The sequence below is a fragment of the Diplotaxodon limnothrissa genome, linkage group LG17 (genome assembly GCF_057381915.1).
Source record: "Diplotaxodon limnothrissa isolate DT_005_m linkage group LG17, D_limnothrissa_male_GT1.1, whole genome shotgun sequence".
In the NCBI taxonomy this organism is placed as follows: domain Eukaryota; kingdom Metazoa; phylum Chordata; class Actinopteri; order Cichliformes; family Cichlidae; genus Diplotaxodon; species Diplotaxodon limnothrissa.
In genome coordinates, this window is record NC_140612.1 from 14,186,492 (window position 1) to 14,203,649 (window position 17,158).

At 39.3% G+C, this 17,158-nt stretch overlaps 1 protein-coding gene across 1 annotated transcript; it reads right to left on the bottom strand.

Moving 5' to 3' along the window:
• Positions 1 to 1,383: 1,383 nt before the first annotated feature.
• Positions 1,384 to 9,361, bottom strand: LOC146614723 (MARVEL domain-containing protein 3). Its single transcript, XM_085376334.1, has 4 exons — positions 9,299 to 9,361; positions 8,800 to 8,893; positions 3,695 to 3,807; positions 1,384 to 2,571 (listed from the first exon to the last, which is right to left on the bottom strand). The coding sequence occupies exons 2-4, from the start codon at positions 8,889 to 8,891 to the stop codon at positions 1,913 to 1,915; spliced, it is 864 nt and encodes a 287-aa protein (XP_085232460.1). The 5' UTR covers positions 8,892 to 8,893; positions 9,299 to 9,361; the 3' UTR covers positions 1,384 to 1,912.
• Between the last annotated feature and the right edge of the window lie 7,797 nt (positions 9,362 to 17,158).

A 17,158-nucleotide genomic window follows, 5' to 3' on the forward strand; every position in this document is an offset into this window, starting at 1 on the left:
ATCCCTAACCCTTCTTTTCCGATAACGACGGCCCGCTTGCATGTTCTACTGAAAATTGTGCTTTGGTGAGTATCTGACGGACGAAAGCCAAACCAGTTCCACACCACTGAAGTTTCAGCATTTTTACAAACAAATTCTGGTTCATCCGTTTCATTCAACGATCTGCTTCCGCCCTTCTCATTCTCCGTCGCCACCATGCTTTTTCCGCCATGTGCGTATGAAAACAAAGGCACTGCGCATGCGCGTTTTACCCATATTCTATCGCGATCTTTCATTTTATCATTGCCTAACATTATACCGGTATTACCGTGAACGGTATTATATGGCCCAGCCCTACTTGCAATGCTTTTATATTCATTTTCTTACATTTACACACCGATGCATTGGGGTCACTCAGGATTCAGTATCTTGCCCAAGGATACATGGTCACAGTGTATTTGAAGATTAAGTCAATAATTGTCTAGAGGTGAAATGACTTTTACTGTTGTCTACCACATTTTTTCCTTCATTTTAAAGATGGAAAATGCTCCTCACGATTTTTTTATTAGATATATAATTTAGATATTTAATTGTTAATAGCTTTATATATTTTTTTTTTCATCACGTCCCTTTGCTGACAACACAGGAAATTGGAGCAGGAGAACATTTGCTTGTCCATCAGTTTCCTGTCAGCTAATTATTTCAGTCTGATATTTAAAATAAGTTATCTGCAGCCTTATTATTATTATCATCATTATTATTATCTTAAAACAGGTATGTTGGCAGAGCTGAGCAACCAGAATATCCAAACTTAAAAGAGCATAACCAAAAGAAGAAATTTGTTAGTGCTGCTGTGATGATCAGGCTGTCTAAAATGGTAAATTTAGAAGTCAGGTCATTTTATCACTCTGGGGAATTTTGACAAGTTTGTGTTGTCAGCGCAGTTACATCACTGCTGTCCTTTTGTATGTGTGCGCTCCACTGTGTGACAGCAGTGATGTCATGGCTGGCACAGAACAGGGGAACACAAACAGCAGAACAGGCGCTCAGACTTCTGTTGCCCCCTAATGACAGTCGATCCAGCTTTTAAATGGAATCATAGTCTGTTTAATTACAGTAGATAAAATGCTGCAAACTGGTAGAAAAAAAAAAAACATTAAGCAGTGTACATGTTACTATTAGAAAACTATCTCCAACAGTAAAACAGGCCATTTGAAGATTTACTCAGCGATTTAACTTACACAAGCCGGTCATGTTCAGCATTACCTGAGATAACTGACACATTTGAGAACAAAGTTACATTTGGATAGAAGATTTTTTTTTTTTTTTTTTTTTAAAGACACATACAAAAACTTCTACATAAAAATTGACAAAAATGAGAGGGAATGTGCATAAAAAGCCAACATAATACATTTCATTTTCTGAGCTAACTAACAATATGTGGGGCTGATGAATGATGGCTGAGTCTTCACTTTATTTTCTAGTTCTCTCCATAAGTGGAAAAGCTTTAATATTCATCCATGTATTACAGTGCCTGAGGGAACGACATTAAATTCACTAAGTACTAGGCAGGTTTAGTTGTCATACATTAGTTTTAGTGTTCAACTGTACTGTTTTAATCCCAAATGTATTCTAGCTATGCAAGATTTTTCTTTTTTTTTTATCCAACTAAGCCACAGCAGCACATTAGTGCTACCTCACTGTACTGTTTATGTCCCCTGATCCACAGTCACTTTTGGGCAGTAACACAGAAGTAGTTTATACTACAAAGTAGCTGTGTCCATGTGGAGACGATGAAGAGTTGTAAGTTTAAATGTTTCCTGTGATCCGTCTGTCAGTCTTACACATTTGGAGCCAATCCTCTTTGAATCAGTTCAGATGTCATTGTAGCAGAAACTAAAGTGTCCCCTTAACCACAGTACACAAGTCTCCCTCACACAGATGTGGTCTCGGCCCACAGCGGAGCCCTCTGTGGGTTGTTCCGATCCTGCTTTTTCTCCTCTTCCCGCCGCTTTTGTTCCTGTAGGTAACGCTTCACGTGCTGAATGGTCTGGAAAGTGAGCACTGTGCCAGCAATGTACAGAATGGCGGTGATGAGTCCGAACAGAGCCACAGCTGCATCGGCCCCACTCACGTTACAGTTCATCCAGGTGTAGCCGTTCCGCGAATACAGAATCTCCCGCTGCTTGCACACATCTGTGGAGTTGACTTTGATCATGAAGTGCAGGTAGAGGCCGACAGCCACCACATACACCACTGCGCCCACCGCCTGAAAGACCAGCGCTCCAAACAGGAGCTTTCGCGACATCCGGTGGGGGGGTTTGTTCCCAGACACCACAAACAGCAGTGAGACTATTCCAAAGGTGAGGCTGAAGGGGATGCCGCCATAGATGCTTGGTGCCCTCATTTGGTTATACTGCATGTCTAGTTCTCGTAGCTTCTGCAGCTCAGTACCCTCAAAGTTGATGTTGGAGTTGAGGTTGAAGCCGCCCATGCTGGCTGCCGAGGACATTCCCGACGTAACCATCTGAGCTGCGACCACACAGATGAGGACCAGGGCGTTGGTCAGCACAGCGCAGATCAGGATGATACCTTTGTCAGCACACAGAACAGGCATTTGAGTTCATTTTACAGAAAAATCAATCTTTCATACTTGCTTTTATTCTTCTTCTTACTTGTACTTCTAGTTATTGACATTTGAACTTTTTAGCTTCCTGATTTTTTCTCCCGAGTACTGAAATTTTTGATCTAAAATCAATAAGCTGTTATGCATCAAATGGGCTTCAGAGAACTATAATGGTGGCACTTAGACTTTATTTGACTTGAGACCTAACTTCAGCTGTACATTTGAGGTCTTTATTAGTGTTCTCACAGGAGAAAACTAATCTGTGAGGCTCTGATTTCAAGTTCCCAGCTTCCCAGAATAGTGTTCCTCTGCCTAACCTCTGAAAACAAAGTTGAGTAAACACATGAAAACCGGTCAGTGCAGTTTTCATAGAAAGAATGAAGTACACTGAAACTCAAGGCCGCCATTAGACGCTACAGTTTTATTTCACACATACAGTACTGTGCAGAGCTCTTGAGCAACTCCTCATTTCGTCATACTTTGCTTCCAAGAAGCCAGACTTTCTCTAAATGTTTAACCTGGCATCCACATACGTGGACATCACACTTTGGGTTGTCTCGACCAAAATACTAAATTTTGCTCTACAAGGGCCTGATATCCACATACGGGGACGTTATACTACGAATGTCCTGATATGTGGATCTCATTTTTCTCAGAAAAAAAAAATAAAAATCACGTCATTCTTTGTTCAGGTCTTAGGAGGTTAAAGTGCTCTTGGGCAATAGTTTCCAGGGGCTTTCGGAAGGTATTTCAAAGTTGTTGGTTTTGGGGGTGGGGGGGTTAAGTTGGACATTAACATACCACAGGAATGCTTTTTATAGAAAGAAACCATTTCTTTAGTTCAATCTATTACAAATTTGGTTACAATTTTACAGACATATAATAGTATATAATAGTATATAATAGTCAATATTTGTGCTCAACAAAATATTGACTTTCAAGCTCATTAGATTTGTACAAACTGGTTTCGTCTTATATACTGTATTTCCATATACACTTCTGGACATGTTTCAATAAATCACTGTTGTTTTTTCCAAGCAAACTATAAAGAGTTGAGGCTTTTGCACAGTACTGGACATCCTGACCTACCTCTTCTGGAGCAAATGTAGTTCCATTTGGAGTCACTGTGATTCACTCGTTCCCGTGCATGACTTGGATGTGAGTCAGCTTCTCGGGGGTAATATGGGGGTGATGAGGAGGACCTGAAAAAGATAACAATGAAGGAAATCATCAACCAACTAATCTGAAACACTGACAGAAAGGCCAATGAGACAGGAACATGTGTTTTTAGCCTTTTTCCGCCTGAGTCCATTTTTCAGACATTTTAAATGTCATAACAAAATTATAAACATGGTTAACTGCAGAAATAGAATATTTTCCCTACTGACAAAATGAATTTAAAACAAGGTGCTTTTAATGCTGTTTTGGAGCTTTCAACAGACCTTTCTACAGCATGTAGTTTCCTCATTTAATTTAATTTCAATTCAGTTTTATTTATACACCCCCAATTCACAACAACAGTTGCTCCAAAGTGCTTTATATTGTTAGGTAGACCCTACAATAATACATGCAGAGAAAAACGCAACAACCATATGACCCCCCCTATGAGAAAGCACTTTGGCGACAGTGGGAAGGAAAACTCCCTTTTAATAGGAAGAAACTTTGAGCAGAACTAGACTCAGGGATGTCAGCCAGGTACCAAATTTCCTTCCGAGCTGCTTCTGAGAACAAGACTAATTGTTAATAATTATTGTTATTTTTTAATAGTCTCCAAGTATAACAATAATATAAATCTTTTCTATACTAAAATAGAGTGAATCACAATTTGACAACTACTGTGAAAAGGCAGTAATTAGAAAGATAAGTGAGAAACAATGGTAAAACACATCACAGCAGCCCTGCCCTGCAGCCTGGATCCTCACCAGTTTGCCTACAGAGCAAACCGGTCCACAGAAGACGCTGTAGCCACAGCACTCCATGCTGCCGTAACACAACTGGAAGAGCATGGGAGCTATGTGCGAATGCTTTTCGTGGATTACTGCTCAGCTTTTAACATCATCCTTCCACACAAACTGGTGGCCAAGCTATAAGACCTGGGGCTTCTTTACAACACCTGCATGTGGATCAACAGCTTCCTCTCGGGCTGTAGACAGAGAGTCAGAGTTGGCCATCACACATCCTCAGCCCTAAATCTCAGCACTGGCTCACCCCAGGGCTGTGTGCTTAGTCCACTGCTCTACTCTCTCTACACACACGACTGCACTCCTCTCCACCAGAGCAACCTCTTTGTGAAATTTGCAGACGACACCACCGTGGTGGGGCTCATTTCCAGGGATGACGAGTCTGCATACAGAGACATGGTGGAGCAGCTGTCATTATCGTGTAAGGCCAATAACCTCCTCCTCAACACTTCAAAAACCAAAGAACTCATAATAGACTTCAGAAGGAAAAAGGCAGAGACCCAACCACTATTCATTAATAGGGACTGTGTAGAAAGGGTGGCAAGCTTCCGCTTCCTGGGAGTCAACATAGAGGAGAACCTTTCCTGGAGTGTGAACACCTCCGAGCTGCTGAAAAAGGCCCAACAGAGACTGTACTTCCTGAGAATTCTCAGAAGCAATAACATCATACAGAGACTGCTGGTGTCCTTCTACAGAGCCACCATTGAGAGTGTTCTAACCTGTTGCATATGCATCTGGTACACTAGCTGCACAGTGGCTCAGAGGAAAGCACTCCAAGGGATCATTAACACCGCCCAAAAGATCACTGGCTGCCCTTTCCCCACACTGGAAGATCTACACCCGCTGTCTTAAAAAAGCCCAAAACATCATAAAAGATACCTCACATCCTGGCCACTCCCTGTTTGAACTGTTGCCCTCAGGCAGACGGTACAGAGCAATCAGTGTAAGGACTAATAGGCTCAAACAGCTTTTATCCAACTGCAACAAAAAAAAAAAAATACTGCTACAAAAAAAATGCCAATCACGCCACTCTTGTATTAATCTGTGTGCTGACTGAAGCATGTATGTGGGAATGTATGTGAATGTTTGTTGATACTTCTTATTAGCACTTTAAGTATTCCATTTATTTTATTATTGAATTTTGTTTTATTTATATGTTGATATCGTTAGGGATGATGCAATGATCGGGGACCATTTTTAATTTCGTTGTACCTGTGACAATGACAATAAAGATTCTGAAAACAAGTCCTGATACACTGCCAAATATGAACTCTGGATTCAGTACTGGAATTCAGATTTTTATGGCACCAGTGGACAAAGTACTCAGAAAAAAAAAGGAACAAAGCAATATAACAATAATGAATTACAAGTCAGTGTTCCTCTGAAAACCTTACATCTCTGAGGCTTGAACCATGAGTAAATTGGGGATTGCTTTACTAATACAATAATATACTGTAATGAAACCAGCAAGTGAGAATTGAGAGCAGCATTGGGTTGTACTCTGATGTAACCAGAAGCAAAAGATTCATCAATTATAACAAGACTGCAAACTCTAACTCACAGTAGAGCCCATAGGGATTAATAAAGTCTGGTCCATGACCAAAAGAAAAATTCTTTCAAGTTCTTGGACTGGGCTCAACAAAGTTTGGAAAAGTGGGTTAAAGTCATTTTAAACAAAACGTTTCCAAACTTCAGAATGAACACGTCTAAGCTTGTCCAGTTTCCTATTAAGGTCAGTTTGAATGTTTCTGAGCTGGTTATAAAAAAAAACAACAAAAAAAAACAAAAACGTTTTTATGATTTTTTGTTGTTGTTAAATATTTGTGCAGACGTACAACAAAATATCAATCCTCTGTTGCTTCTGGGGCTCCCCTTGCCACATTCATAGTGGTAGAAGTAGAAAAGACTGAGGGCAGCTGCAACTTTTTCTACAGTGTCCTTCATTACTCACAGGCTACATGTTATCTTTTGATGAAAAGACATGTAAATAATTGTGCTAACAGTACAGCTTACATTTTTTCACTAATAAGGACAAGACTACAACATTCATTTTGACGCAAGAAGTCTGAGGGTCACAATTGTAACGCTTAACCCCCCCAAAAAAAACAAACATTAAACAAGTGAATAATCAAATTATTACAATAACATCTCATAATTTAATTTAAATGGACATCTTTACATGTCTATTCAAAAGCAAAAGAGTCAAAGGGATATTTTCTGTCTGTACAAATACAAGAATTATTATGAAAATGTCTTTTTTTTTGTTTAAGAATTTCCTAAGTGCTGTTAAAAAGAGCAAGGAATTTTGAAAGAGTTTTTCCAAACATCCTGGTTTTATTTGGAACACTTGCAATATTTTAAATAGAAATACAGAAAGATTTATTTCACAAAAATACAAAACGTACCAGGATCAAAATTATTAGCTCCCCTTGGTACTATCAGTCATATCAGTCATTTCAGTCATTTCCTTTTTGCTAGATAACAGCATGCAGTTGTTTGTAGTAGTCTAAGGAGCTTGGAAAGAAAAGCATCTGGACTTCTTTAAGTTGCTTGAAGACGTTTCACCTCTCATCCGAGAAGCTTCTTCAGTCTGCTGAGCCATCCCAGCTCATTCTTTATTGGTGAATCTCTCAAGCTCTTCCAGATTTGTTGGTCTTCAGTTCACCACACAGATTTTCAATTAGATTCAACTCAGGGCTTTATGCAGGCCAGTCAGTAACATTCACTTGAGTCTTCCGGAGGTAGATCTTCACAGTAGTGAATTATATTTTGGGTCGATGTTGTGTTAGAGAACAAAGCCACGACCCAGATCCAGTTTTGTTGATGTTTGAGGATTTCTTTGGAAATTTTCATTATATCCTTCTTTCCTCATGATTCCTTCCACCTTGACTAGACTCCCAGTTCCAGATGCACCGAAGCATCCCCACAGCTTAACACTTGCACCACTGTGATTCTTTGGGTTTTATGCCATCTTTATCTTTCTTTCATCAGGTTTCCCCAGCATACTTCAGTCTGGCTTAAAGGTGTATCTTCTGCAGAAGTTTAGTTTTTCTTGATCTGCAACCTGCCAGTCCATTCCGCTGCAGGGTTCTACTGATCGTCTTCTTTGAGCTTAAAATTCCCAGCTTGGTCTTTACTAGTCTTTTACTAGTGTTGGCAGTTGTTCCGAGCCCTTCACACAGATCTCTCACTATTTTTTCTTCCAGAGTCTTTGAAGTCGCTCACTTCATACCTCTGCCAGGCTTGTTCTGTACTGTGTGGCTCTCTCTGAATTTCATATTTTTCACTGCATTCTTGACACTTGGAAACACTGTGATAACTTTGTAAATCCATCTGCTCCTTACTGAACATTCACTTTTTTCCCCTCAAGTTTAAACTGATTTCTTTTGTTTTTTGCACTATGCTTACAACTCACACTCTGGCTGAAGTTTAAAGTGGACAGTAAGTCTCAGTTTTAATGATTTTATATGTTTTGAGAATTATACAGTTAAAGCACATCATTGCACAGCAGAGGTTTGTGCTGCAGTTCAAAGGTCAGTGTTTCAGGGGGCAAACAATATTGACCCTGGTTATTGTTGTTTTGTTTCTTGAGATAATTATGTGACCGTGTGTCACAAATAGGTATAATCTATGCTTTCTCAAGAAATCTAGTATGTTTAAAAATGCTGTGTTGAAAATTCACTCCATTAAAAAAAAAAAAAAACACTGATAGAGGGGGGTTAATAATGTTATCCTCATCTGTATGTTATATTGCTTGATAAATATGGAGCGAGAGTGACATTTATTTTGTGTATGTCAGTATGTAGGCTGATACTGTTTTAACACATGTAAAACGTGATGTTTGATACAAACAAGTATTTTAATTTTTAAATGTCAATACAGACAAACAAGGTGTCCCTGATATGCCGTCCATGTTTACAATCTTTTACCCAGCAACACCTATGTCAACATGGTTGTTCTCTAAAGTACTACTGATGGAGATTTAAATCCAGATTTAGGGAGGAAAAAAACACTGTGCATTCAAAACTTGAAACTGAAAACTTGTTTTGTCCTTGGGAATTTCTGCAGAAATGAAGTACCTGCGCTTCTTCCACGGTCAGAGAGAATCCTAATGAGGGTGTGCGGAATAAGTGTATTTAGTTTCTGATCTGAGGAATTACATGGTGAGACAACTGCCCCAGTCGCCCTCACTTCACAGTCTGGGTTTAAAACAACGGTGAACGCAGTGCGCACCTGTTGGATGGTGTTGACCGGTCGCCATTGTGCTGCCGGTGGTCTCCGTTCCTCTCCCGGTGCCCCCGGTTTGATCGCGGCTGCTGGCTCATTCCTGCTGACGGAAAGTGGCACACTTAAACACAAAAACGACGTTTGAAAAGCACGAAAACTGTCCCGCATACTACAGGATGAAACGTATGACTCTAGAGGTTTTTATTTATCTTCTTTAACAGGAAAAAGAAAAGAACAAAAAGAAAACGCTTTAATGTTTTAGCTCCTGTTGGCATGGAAATATAGCCTACAACTGACGCAGAGTCCCCCCAAAGTGAAAATTATGAAAACTACTAACAAATGAAAACTAGGCTGAGAAAGCGTGTAATTTTACATGAAAGCTTAAATTTCCCGTCAAGCACCCGAAGAGCAGGTACTACTTCCAAACCAAAGCCAAGCTTGTGCGATACGTCAGCAAAGTAGCCAAAATGTCTGATTCAATTAGCGTTATCAAAGACAAACTTACTGTAATGTCGATAAAAAACACTTCAGACAGAAACAGCATTACTGAATCCAAATATAGTTATTCTGTCTGCTGTCAGAATCCAGGTAGCAACAACTCCACCCTACGAGGCGGAGGCGGAAGAGGAACTAACAGGTGAACAGAAGAGTTTCTGGTATGAGGTCAAAGCTACTACGAGCTTCGTGCGCCGTCTCTCACGCCACAGAAGCCTCTGTTTACTCACTGTTTGAGGGGGTGTTGTTGGCCTTTCATTACCAGCACGCTGCAGCGGTGACGTCGAGCGGCACACCATTGGCCAAAAGCTGTCGTCTCCATCTACGTGTACGTACGTAGATCTGCCAGAAGGGGGCACTAAACGATCTGTTTTTACACTGCACAAGATATCAGACTATACATTATAATGCACAAAAAAGAAATAAAGGCACTTTTGCAACAGTTATTTACACAGTTTGAATTAAGCGTAGACTATGTGGGCAATTTAACTTTGCTTACCATTTAAAAATATCACTGTGTTCTCACACACCATTGTTTTCATCATCTTTTAGTAATAAAACATTTAAAAATAAATAGAAAATCAGAAAGTGTCATATTGTGGCCCTAAAATGTGGTGTGTGCGTTCTGATTTCTTGATTTTTCTCCTAATATCTTCATTTTACACCTAAAATAATAATTCAAACTTTAGCATTTATTGTTTCAGGCTTTGACACGGGTATAACCTTAGTACGAGGTTTCAAGAATGATCATGAAGCACCAATGAAGCTCTAACTCAGTTGCATTTCCAGCTGAGCAAGTGTGAAAGAATTCAAAGAATTTAGTTAGTCGCCAGAGGACTGTTTTTAACACAGTGTTGTCTCTGAATTTGCCTCACCTGCTGTAATTGAATTGAAAGCATTGACAACCTCTTTTCATATCTTAATAATAGGATGCTTTTTATCACACATGATTGAGTATCACATACACGCACACACTCAGACACACATCTTCTTTATGCACCATTTTCTATTTGTGGTTTGTTTAGTTTTTGTCTAATTGTTTGGTTTTATCATGTTTTCTGTCCTGCATTTTCATTTTCAGCATGAAAGGGTTCAGTGGCCAGCTACATGCTGACAGCACCAGGTCATTTTTCATAGGCCTGAAGGTCATCCAGGTTCCCATATGAACAAAGCCTCAATTAGTCATGGTAAGATGGCTGTTTTGAATCACAGTTTCAAAACATCTGCACTTCATATGATTGAACAGTGTCCACATGTCCGTATCAAGAATACCAATTTTGCAGCAGTGCGTGAGTTGATGCTGGTGGAGCAGTTTCAGAGTTTTTCCTAATATACAGTGTTGGGAAGGTTACTTTTAAAATGTATTCCATTACAGAATACATGCCCCAAAATGTATTCTGTAACGTATTCAGTTACGTTACTCAATGACAGTAACGTATTCTGAATACTTTGGATTTCTTAATATATTATCATGCTTTTTACAACAACATGAATGTCCTATTGCTGTGTGATTTATTAGTATTACTGAAGGTCCGCGACTCCGAACTGTAGTAAAGGGACCTCTGACTAATACAGCGGGGTCCCTGTCGGCTCGTAGCCGAAAAATAGCTTTACTTTGTTGTCTGGGTCAACTTTTCTTGCGAGAGACAGAGAGAGGCGTTGAAAGACTGCTGCAACGGAGCTTATTGTTTCAGAGGAAAACACGAACACGGTGTACAGTCGAGTCTTAACAGCTTACTTACAACTGGGCTCGTCAGGCACTCTTCTTGGCTGCAGTGGTTATTATTATATTTACATGCTTCCAGCTCCCGTTTTTCCTCGACGACAGCTCGTACCTTTTTCTCCCTCCTCGCGCTCACAGACACATAACGTGTAGCAGGAACAACAAAAGTACAAGTGAGCCATGAGTCCAGTGATATTACATCTGCATTATAATTTGCAGATCACAGTGGCTCTATAAAGTCAAAATGCTTGAAACAATGGTGTCGCATCACAACAACAAGAATAGCAGTGCATTTAATCATGAGGGGGGAAAAGCATCATGATAAATTAAGAGCATAATTGAAACTTGATTTCACACTGTCTCTGTAAGTTATAGACATAGGATGTGTGTTTGCATATAAGCTTTGACTGTTTGTAGCTCCAGTGAAAAACTTGCATTGATTATGGGTTTACACTAACTACAGCGGGACAGACAAGCATCCATGGCTAGTGCCATTATAGCCAAAACTTTGTTTGCTGTACTAAGCCTTTAGAAAACAGTAGTGAGGAATAAATACATCTGTATGTTAAACTGTACATAAATGTACATTAAATCTTCAAAAGGTGTTGAGGGATTTCTAAAATAATGCTGTGCAATATTTCATGTAGTGTGATGTAGAAAAGATCTCACCATGACTATTCATTCCTTACTCTACAGGTTTTTACAACTATGAAAAGTAATCATGGACTCATATTAATTTAGTGAATAAAGAAATGCAAAACACGGAAAATAAAAATAAAATTTACATTGCAAAAGAGAAAATGAAGGCTCAGTGACGCATCATAGGAAATCGTACTCATTCATTTATATTTAGAAATTAAAAAGCTGTTGCGTACCCTTTTTGTTTAAATGCACAATTGAACACAGGGTGTGGTAAAGTGCGTTAGCAGAATGATTTGACAAAAGAGGAGATGAATGTCTGAATGTTCATGCTGTAAAAATGTAAACACACCCAATCCTGAGCTCACCTGTTCAGTATATAAAGTGTGGGAGTGCTCCTGAGATTTAGTATCACAGTCCAAGGAAACTAATCTGCAGAACTGACCTGTTCATCACAATGAAGCTGACTGCTCTAATTGTCCTTTGGGCACTCTCCAGCACAGGTAACTGCTCTTTTCCTTATCATTCAGGATTTAATTTAAACATTTAAAGTCTAAATTTAGAAGAAAAATAAAACCTTAAAGTTTATTTTATATAGATATTAAATGTCCTTTTCCAAGAACATTCAAACAGTTTACAAGATTAGGTAACTACATGAGCATCACACCACAAACATAACTAAGTTTTCTCTCAAAGCATTATCAGGAAACCAAATATCTGTCAGCATATATGTAGAGAAAACCGATCAATGAGTGTGATACACCCAATTAAAAAGCAAACAAGCAAACAAAAAAAAACCAAACCAAAAAAACCCAAGAGGCTCTGAGAAAGATATGCCATACATTTTGTTTTAGTTTATAAATTCTGTTTCTGAATCTGTTTGGCAAACTGATGTGGAAATCTTTTACTTACGCCAAATCATTTCACTGAGTGGATAAGTTCTACTTCATGCTGAGCAAAACTGGGAAGTGGACATTTCTTTCAGTGTGGACATCTTGATGGATGGCTTAACACTTTGTTCAGTTTGTGATGTGGATGTCACAACCTGTTATCACGTGAACTGTTTGTGATTGGGAAAACAGGTTTAACCCAGAGATAACTGGGGGTTAAAGTCCACCTTAATATTTCATATTGCTGATCGCATCGAGTGGTCAGATTCTTTTCTCACACTAGGTGGTGCTACACATGCCATAAAAATTATAACATTTTAAATATAGTTTCACAAACTGTTAAATGTTGGAAGGTTTTTAGAGCAGGCCTCCATGGTGTAAATTATCCTTAATAGATTAACCTTAAATTAACTTTAATGTAGTGTTTCACGTCGACTTTATTAAAAATATTTATACACACACACATGTTAAAGAGATTAACTGCATTTTATCAATCTGTGTAACAGTGTAAAGAAATCAAAGAGACAACGATTCTTTAATTATGCCAGTATACTGGGGTATTTTAAAACCTTTCATTTTTCATTATAACTTCAATCCTTTTATTGTTTCTCTCCTGATTGCAGCTGGAGCCCTTGAGTGTCAAACCTGCACAGATCAGACGTGTTCAAGCACAGCACTACTTCCATGTTCTTCAGAGACCATGTGTGTTACAGCTACTATTTTAGGTAATCTTCTCTTCATATTATGAAATTTCCCCTTGTGGGACTAAAGGTATATCAAATCAAATATTATGTAATAAACGTCAGTAAATTTCAATGACTTTGAAATTATGTGTACTTTCCATCAACATTAATAAAATACACTTTGAATTTGCAGCTACTTCATCTGGAAATACGGCAACACAAATCTACAAGGCATGTGCATCTTCCTCCCTGTGTCCAGTTACGAGCTCTCAGATATTTTCAATTAACATGGGTGTTCAAAGTGCTCTTGCATCTGCCACGTGCTGCAACACAGATAACTGCAACTCACAAACTCTGGATGGTAAGTACAAATCTATAAGTGTTTTATTAAAGACGCAATAAGAAACAATATTCTGATATTTGCTGAAATGTTCTCAGTTCTGAAATGAAATGATGCTCTTTTCTTTTACAGCTCCTGCTCCTCAGTCAAGTAATGGCCGACTATGTAACATTTGTTCCACCCCTCTGTGCGACACTCCAATACAGTGTCAGGGAGTGGAGGACCAATGCTTTCAATCAATGAGTGAGTCTTCATCATATATACTTTAACAAAGATCATCTTTAAATTGGCTTTTATACCTAAAATAAATTCAAAACATATTCTTTTTTTAAAAAATTAGTCAGTGGCAACATTATGAAGCATTTCATCAGTATGTGTAAGACATTTTATTTTGTACCTTAAATCTTTGAAGATGAAGGTCAGGATTTGATAATTAGTTCATGAAATTATATATATGTATTAGTTAACAAGTATTCCCCGCACGAAAATAGAACACCCAGTGTAGGTACACTATTCACTAAAAGGGAATCACAGTGGCTTCTGAAATTGTAACTACATGTTTTCATAAACGTGAAAGTCACTATAAAAATTGACTGAAAATCAGGCTCTGTTCTTCTCTCTGATTAAAAAATGTTTACCAGTGGCATTAGAAATGTTAAACAAACAACTACACCCTTTAGTGGTGTTCTCGGGTCACTGCAGTGAGATTTTGAGTTTCAGCAAACAGAACACAAACAGATTTTAGATTACTCTTTATGTGAAAGATATTGAAGATAGGTACAAAGCATTTCCCTAACCATTTGCAAACCAATAATGATGGTCAATGCCCACAACTCTACAGTTGATCTACAGTGTAGCTTCATGATTTTCTTTTGACTAAAAAATAATAAGAAGCTCTAAATAAAATGTAACAGAATATATTTAATAATAATTGCTGTGACAGGAGTGTTAGTGCATAAAAAAGGAAACCATTTTAATTATAATACTCTGAGTACATGTTTGGATTGTCACAGGCTACTACACAGGCATGTTTGTCTTCTTATACATTTTTTGGTTAGAATTCACATGTCAACATGAAAGATTCTGAACATCAAATTAACCTCATGCATTATAAGTGTTGCGCACAACAGTTAGAGAGCACAAAAAAGGCTAACTGTAAAACTGCTGTCTGAGTTTCAAGTTTTATTGTCATGTACATATAAACAGTGTAGCCACATTTACCTGTAGTGAAATTCTTTGGCTCGTGCTCCTCAGCTTTATATGAACATATATAAGTCTGCAGTTATATTTTAAAAGAAAATAACCACAACAACAGCAATAATAATAATAATGATAATAATAAAGATAACAAATAACAAAAAACTAAAGTATTAATATTAACAGAATTTGAGACAGTTGTTCAGAATTTACAGTTTCGTATTTAGAGTTGTGCAAAAAGTATGCAGTGAGGATATAAAGTGGCAGTGTGTAAAGTCTAGTAATTGTAGGGAGTGTGTAATGGTCAGATATCAGAATCTTTATTGTCATTGTCACAGGTACAATAAAATTAAAAATGGTTCCCAATCAATGCATCAACCCTAACAATATCAAAATATAAATAAAACAATAAAATTCAATAATAAAATAAATAGAATGCTTAAAGTACTAATAAGAAGTATCAACAAACATTCACATACATTCCCACATACATGCTTCAGTCAGCGCACAGATTAATACAAGAGTGGCGTGATGGACAGTTTTTTGTAGCAGTATTCAGATGTGTTATTGCAGTTGGATAAAAGCTGTTTGAGCCTATTAGTCCTTACACTGATTGCTCTGTACCGTCTGCCTGAGGGCAACAGTTCAAACAGGGAGTGGCCAGGATGTGAGGTAACTTTTATGATGTTTTGGGCTTTTTTAAGACAGCGGGTGTAAATCTTCCAGTGTGGGGAGAGGGCAGCCAGTGATCTTTTGGGCAGTGTTAATGATCCCTTGGAGTGCTTTCCTCTGAGCCACTGTGCAGCTAGTGTACCAGATGCATATGCAATAGGTTAGAACACTCTCAATGGTGGCTCTGTAGAAGGACACCAGCAATCTCTGTATGATGTTATTCCTCCTGAGAATTCTCTGGAAGTACAGTCTCTGTTGGGCCTTTCTCAGCAGCTCGGAGGTGTTCGCACTCCAGGAAAGGTTCTCCTCTATGTTGACTCCCAGGAAGCGGAAGCTTGCCACCCTTTCTACACAGTCCCTATTAATGAATAGTGGTTGGGTCTCTGCCTTTTTCCTTCTGAAGTCTATTATGAGTTCTTTGGTTTTTGAAGTGTTGAGGAGGAGGTTATTGGCCTTACACCATGACGACAGCTGGTGTAAGAATGTCAGCAGTTCAAAAGCCTGATGGCTTGTGGGTAAATACTATCCCTGTGTCTGCTAGTGCGGTTCTGAATGCTTCTGAACCATCTGCCGGACAGCAGGAGTGTGAAAAGGCTGGGGTGCTTGGGATCAGAGAGTATCCGCTGCGTCTTCTTCATGCAGGGCTATCTATTTAGATCCTGCAAAGCATGCAGCTCAGTCCTGGTGATGCGCTGTGCTGATCTCCCCACCCTCAGCAGAGCTTTGCGGTCGGGAGCGTTACATCTGCCATACCAGGTGGTGATGCAGCTGGTCAGAATACTTTCAATGGTGCATCAGTAGAGGTTTGTAAGTATTCTGGAGTTCATGCCAAATCTTCTCAGGCGCCGGAGGAAGAAGCGCTGCTGTCTTGCTGCTTTTGTGATCACACCAACATGGTGTGACCAACTCAGATCCTTGCAAATGTAGATGCCTAGGAATCTGAAGAAGCTGACTCTTTCCACCTCTGCTCCTTCGATGTGAATGGGCGTGTGCCTTCTTCTCTGTAGTCTCCTGTAATCCACAATGAGCTCCTTGTTTTTGCTGACATTAAGCAGGAGGTTGTTGTCATGGCACCATGATGTCAGGGCTCTCACCCCTGCCCTGTATGCTGTCTCATCTCCATCAGAAATGCAGCCAATGATGGTGGTGTCGTCTGCAAATTTGATGATGGTGTTGGAGCTGTGTGTTGGTGTACAGTCGTGGGTGAACAGGGTGTAAGCAGGGGGCTAAGCACGCATCCCTGGGAGGCATCTGTGCTGAGTGTGAGTGTGGATTAGGTGATGCTGCTGATCCGAACCACCTGAGGTCTGTCTGTCAGGAAGTCCAGGATCCAGCTGCACAGGGAGGAGCTGATGTTCAGGTCACGGAGTTTCATGATGAGTCTGGATGGTATGATGGTGTTGAAGGCAGAGCTATAGTCTATGAACAGCATCCGCACATATGTGTTTTTCTGGTCCAAATGCGAGAGGGCAGTGTGGAATGCAATTGCGTTGTCTGTAGATCTGTTTGGCCTGTAGGCAAACGGAGGGGGTCAAGTGAAGCAGGGAGTAAAGGTGTGATGTGAGCTTTAACTATGCGCTCAAAACACTCACACAATGGATGTGAGTGCTACTGGGTGATAGTTATTTAGGCAGCTCACATTAGTTTTTCTTGGGACAGGGATGCTGGTGGCCCTCTTAAAACATTTTGGGACAACAGACTGGAGCAGGGAAAAGTAAATGTGTGT

Excerpts from the sequence above, each read along its gene's own strand:
- LOC146614723 (XM_085376334.1), bottom strand. The coding sequence starts at position 8,891 with ATGAGCCAGCAGCCGCGATCAAACCGGGGGCACCGGGAGAGGAACGGA. Across the intron at positions 3,808-8,799 it reads CGGTCAACACCATCCAACAG|GTCCTCCTCATCACCCCCAT; the intron begins GTGCGCACTGCG and ends TATCTTTTTCAG. Across the intron at positions 2,572-3,694 it reads CTACATTTGCTCCAGAAGAG|GTATCATCCTGATCTGCGCT; the intron begins GTAGGTCAGGAT and ends GTGCTGACAAAG.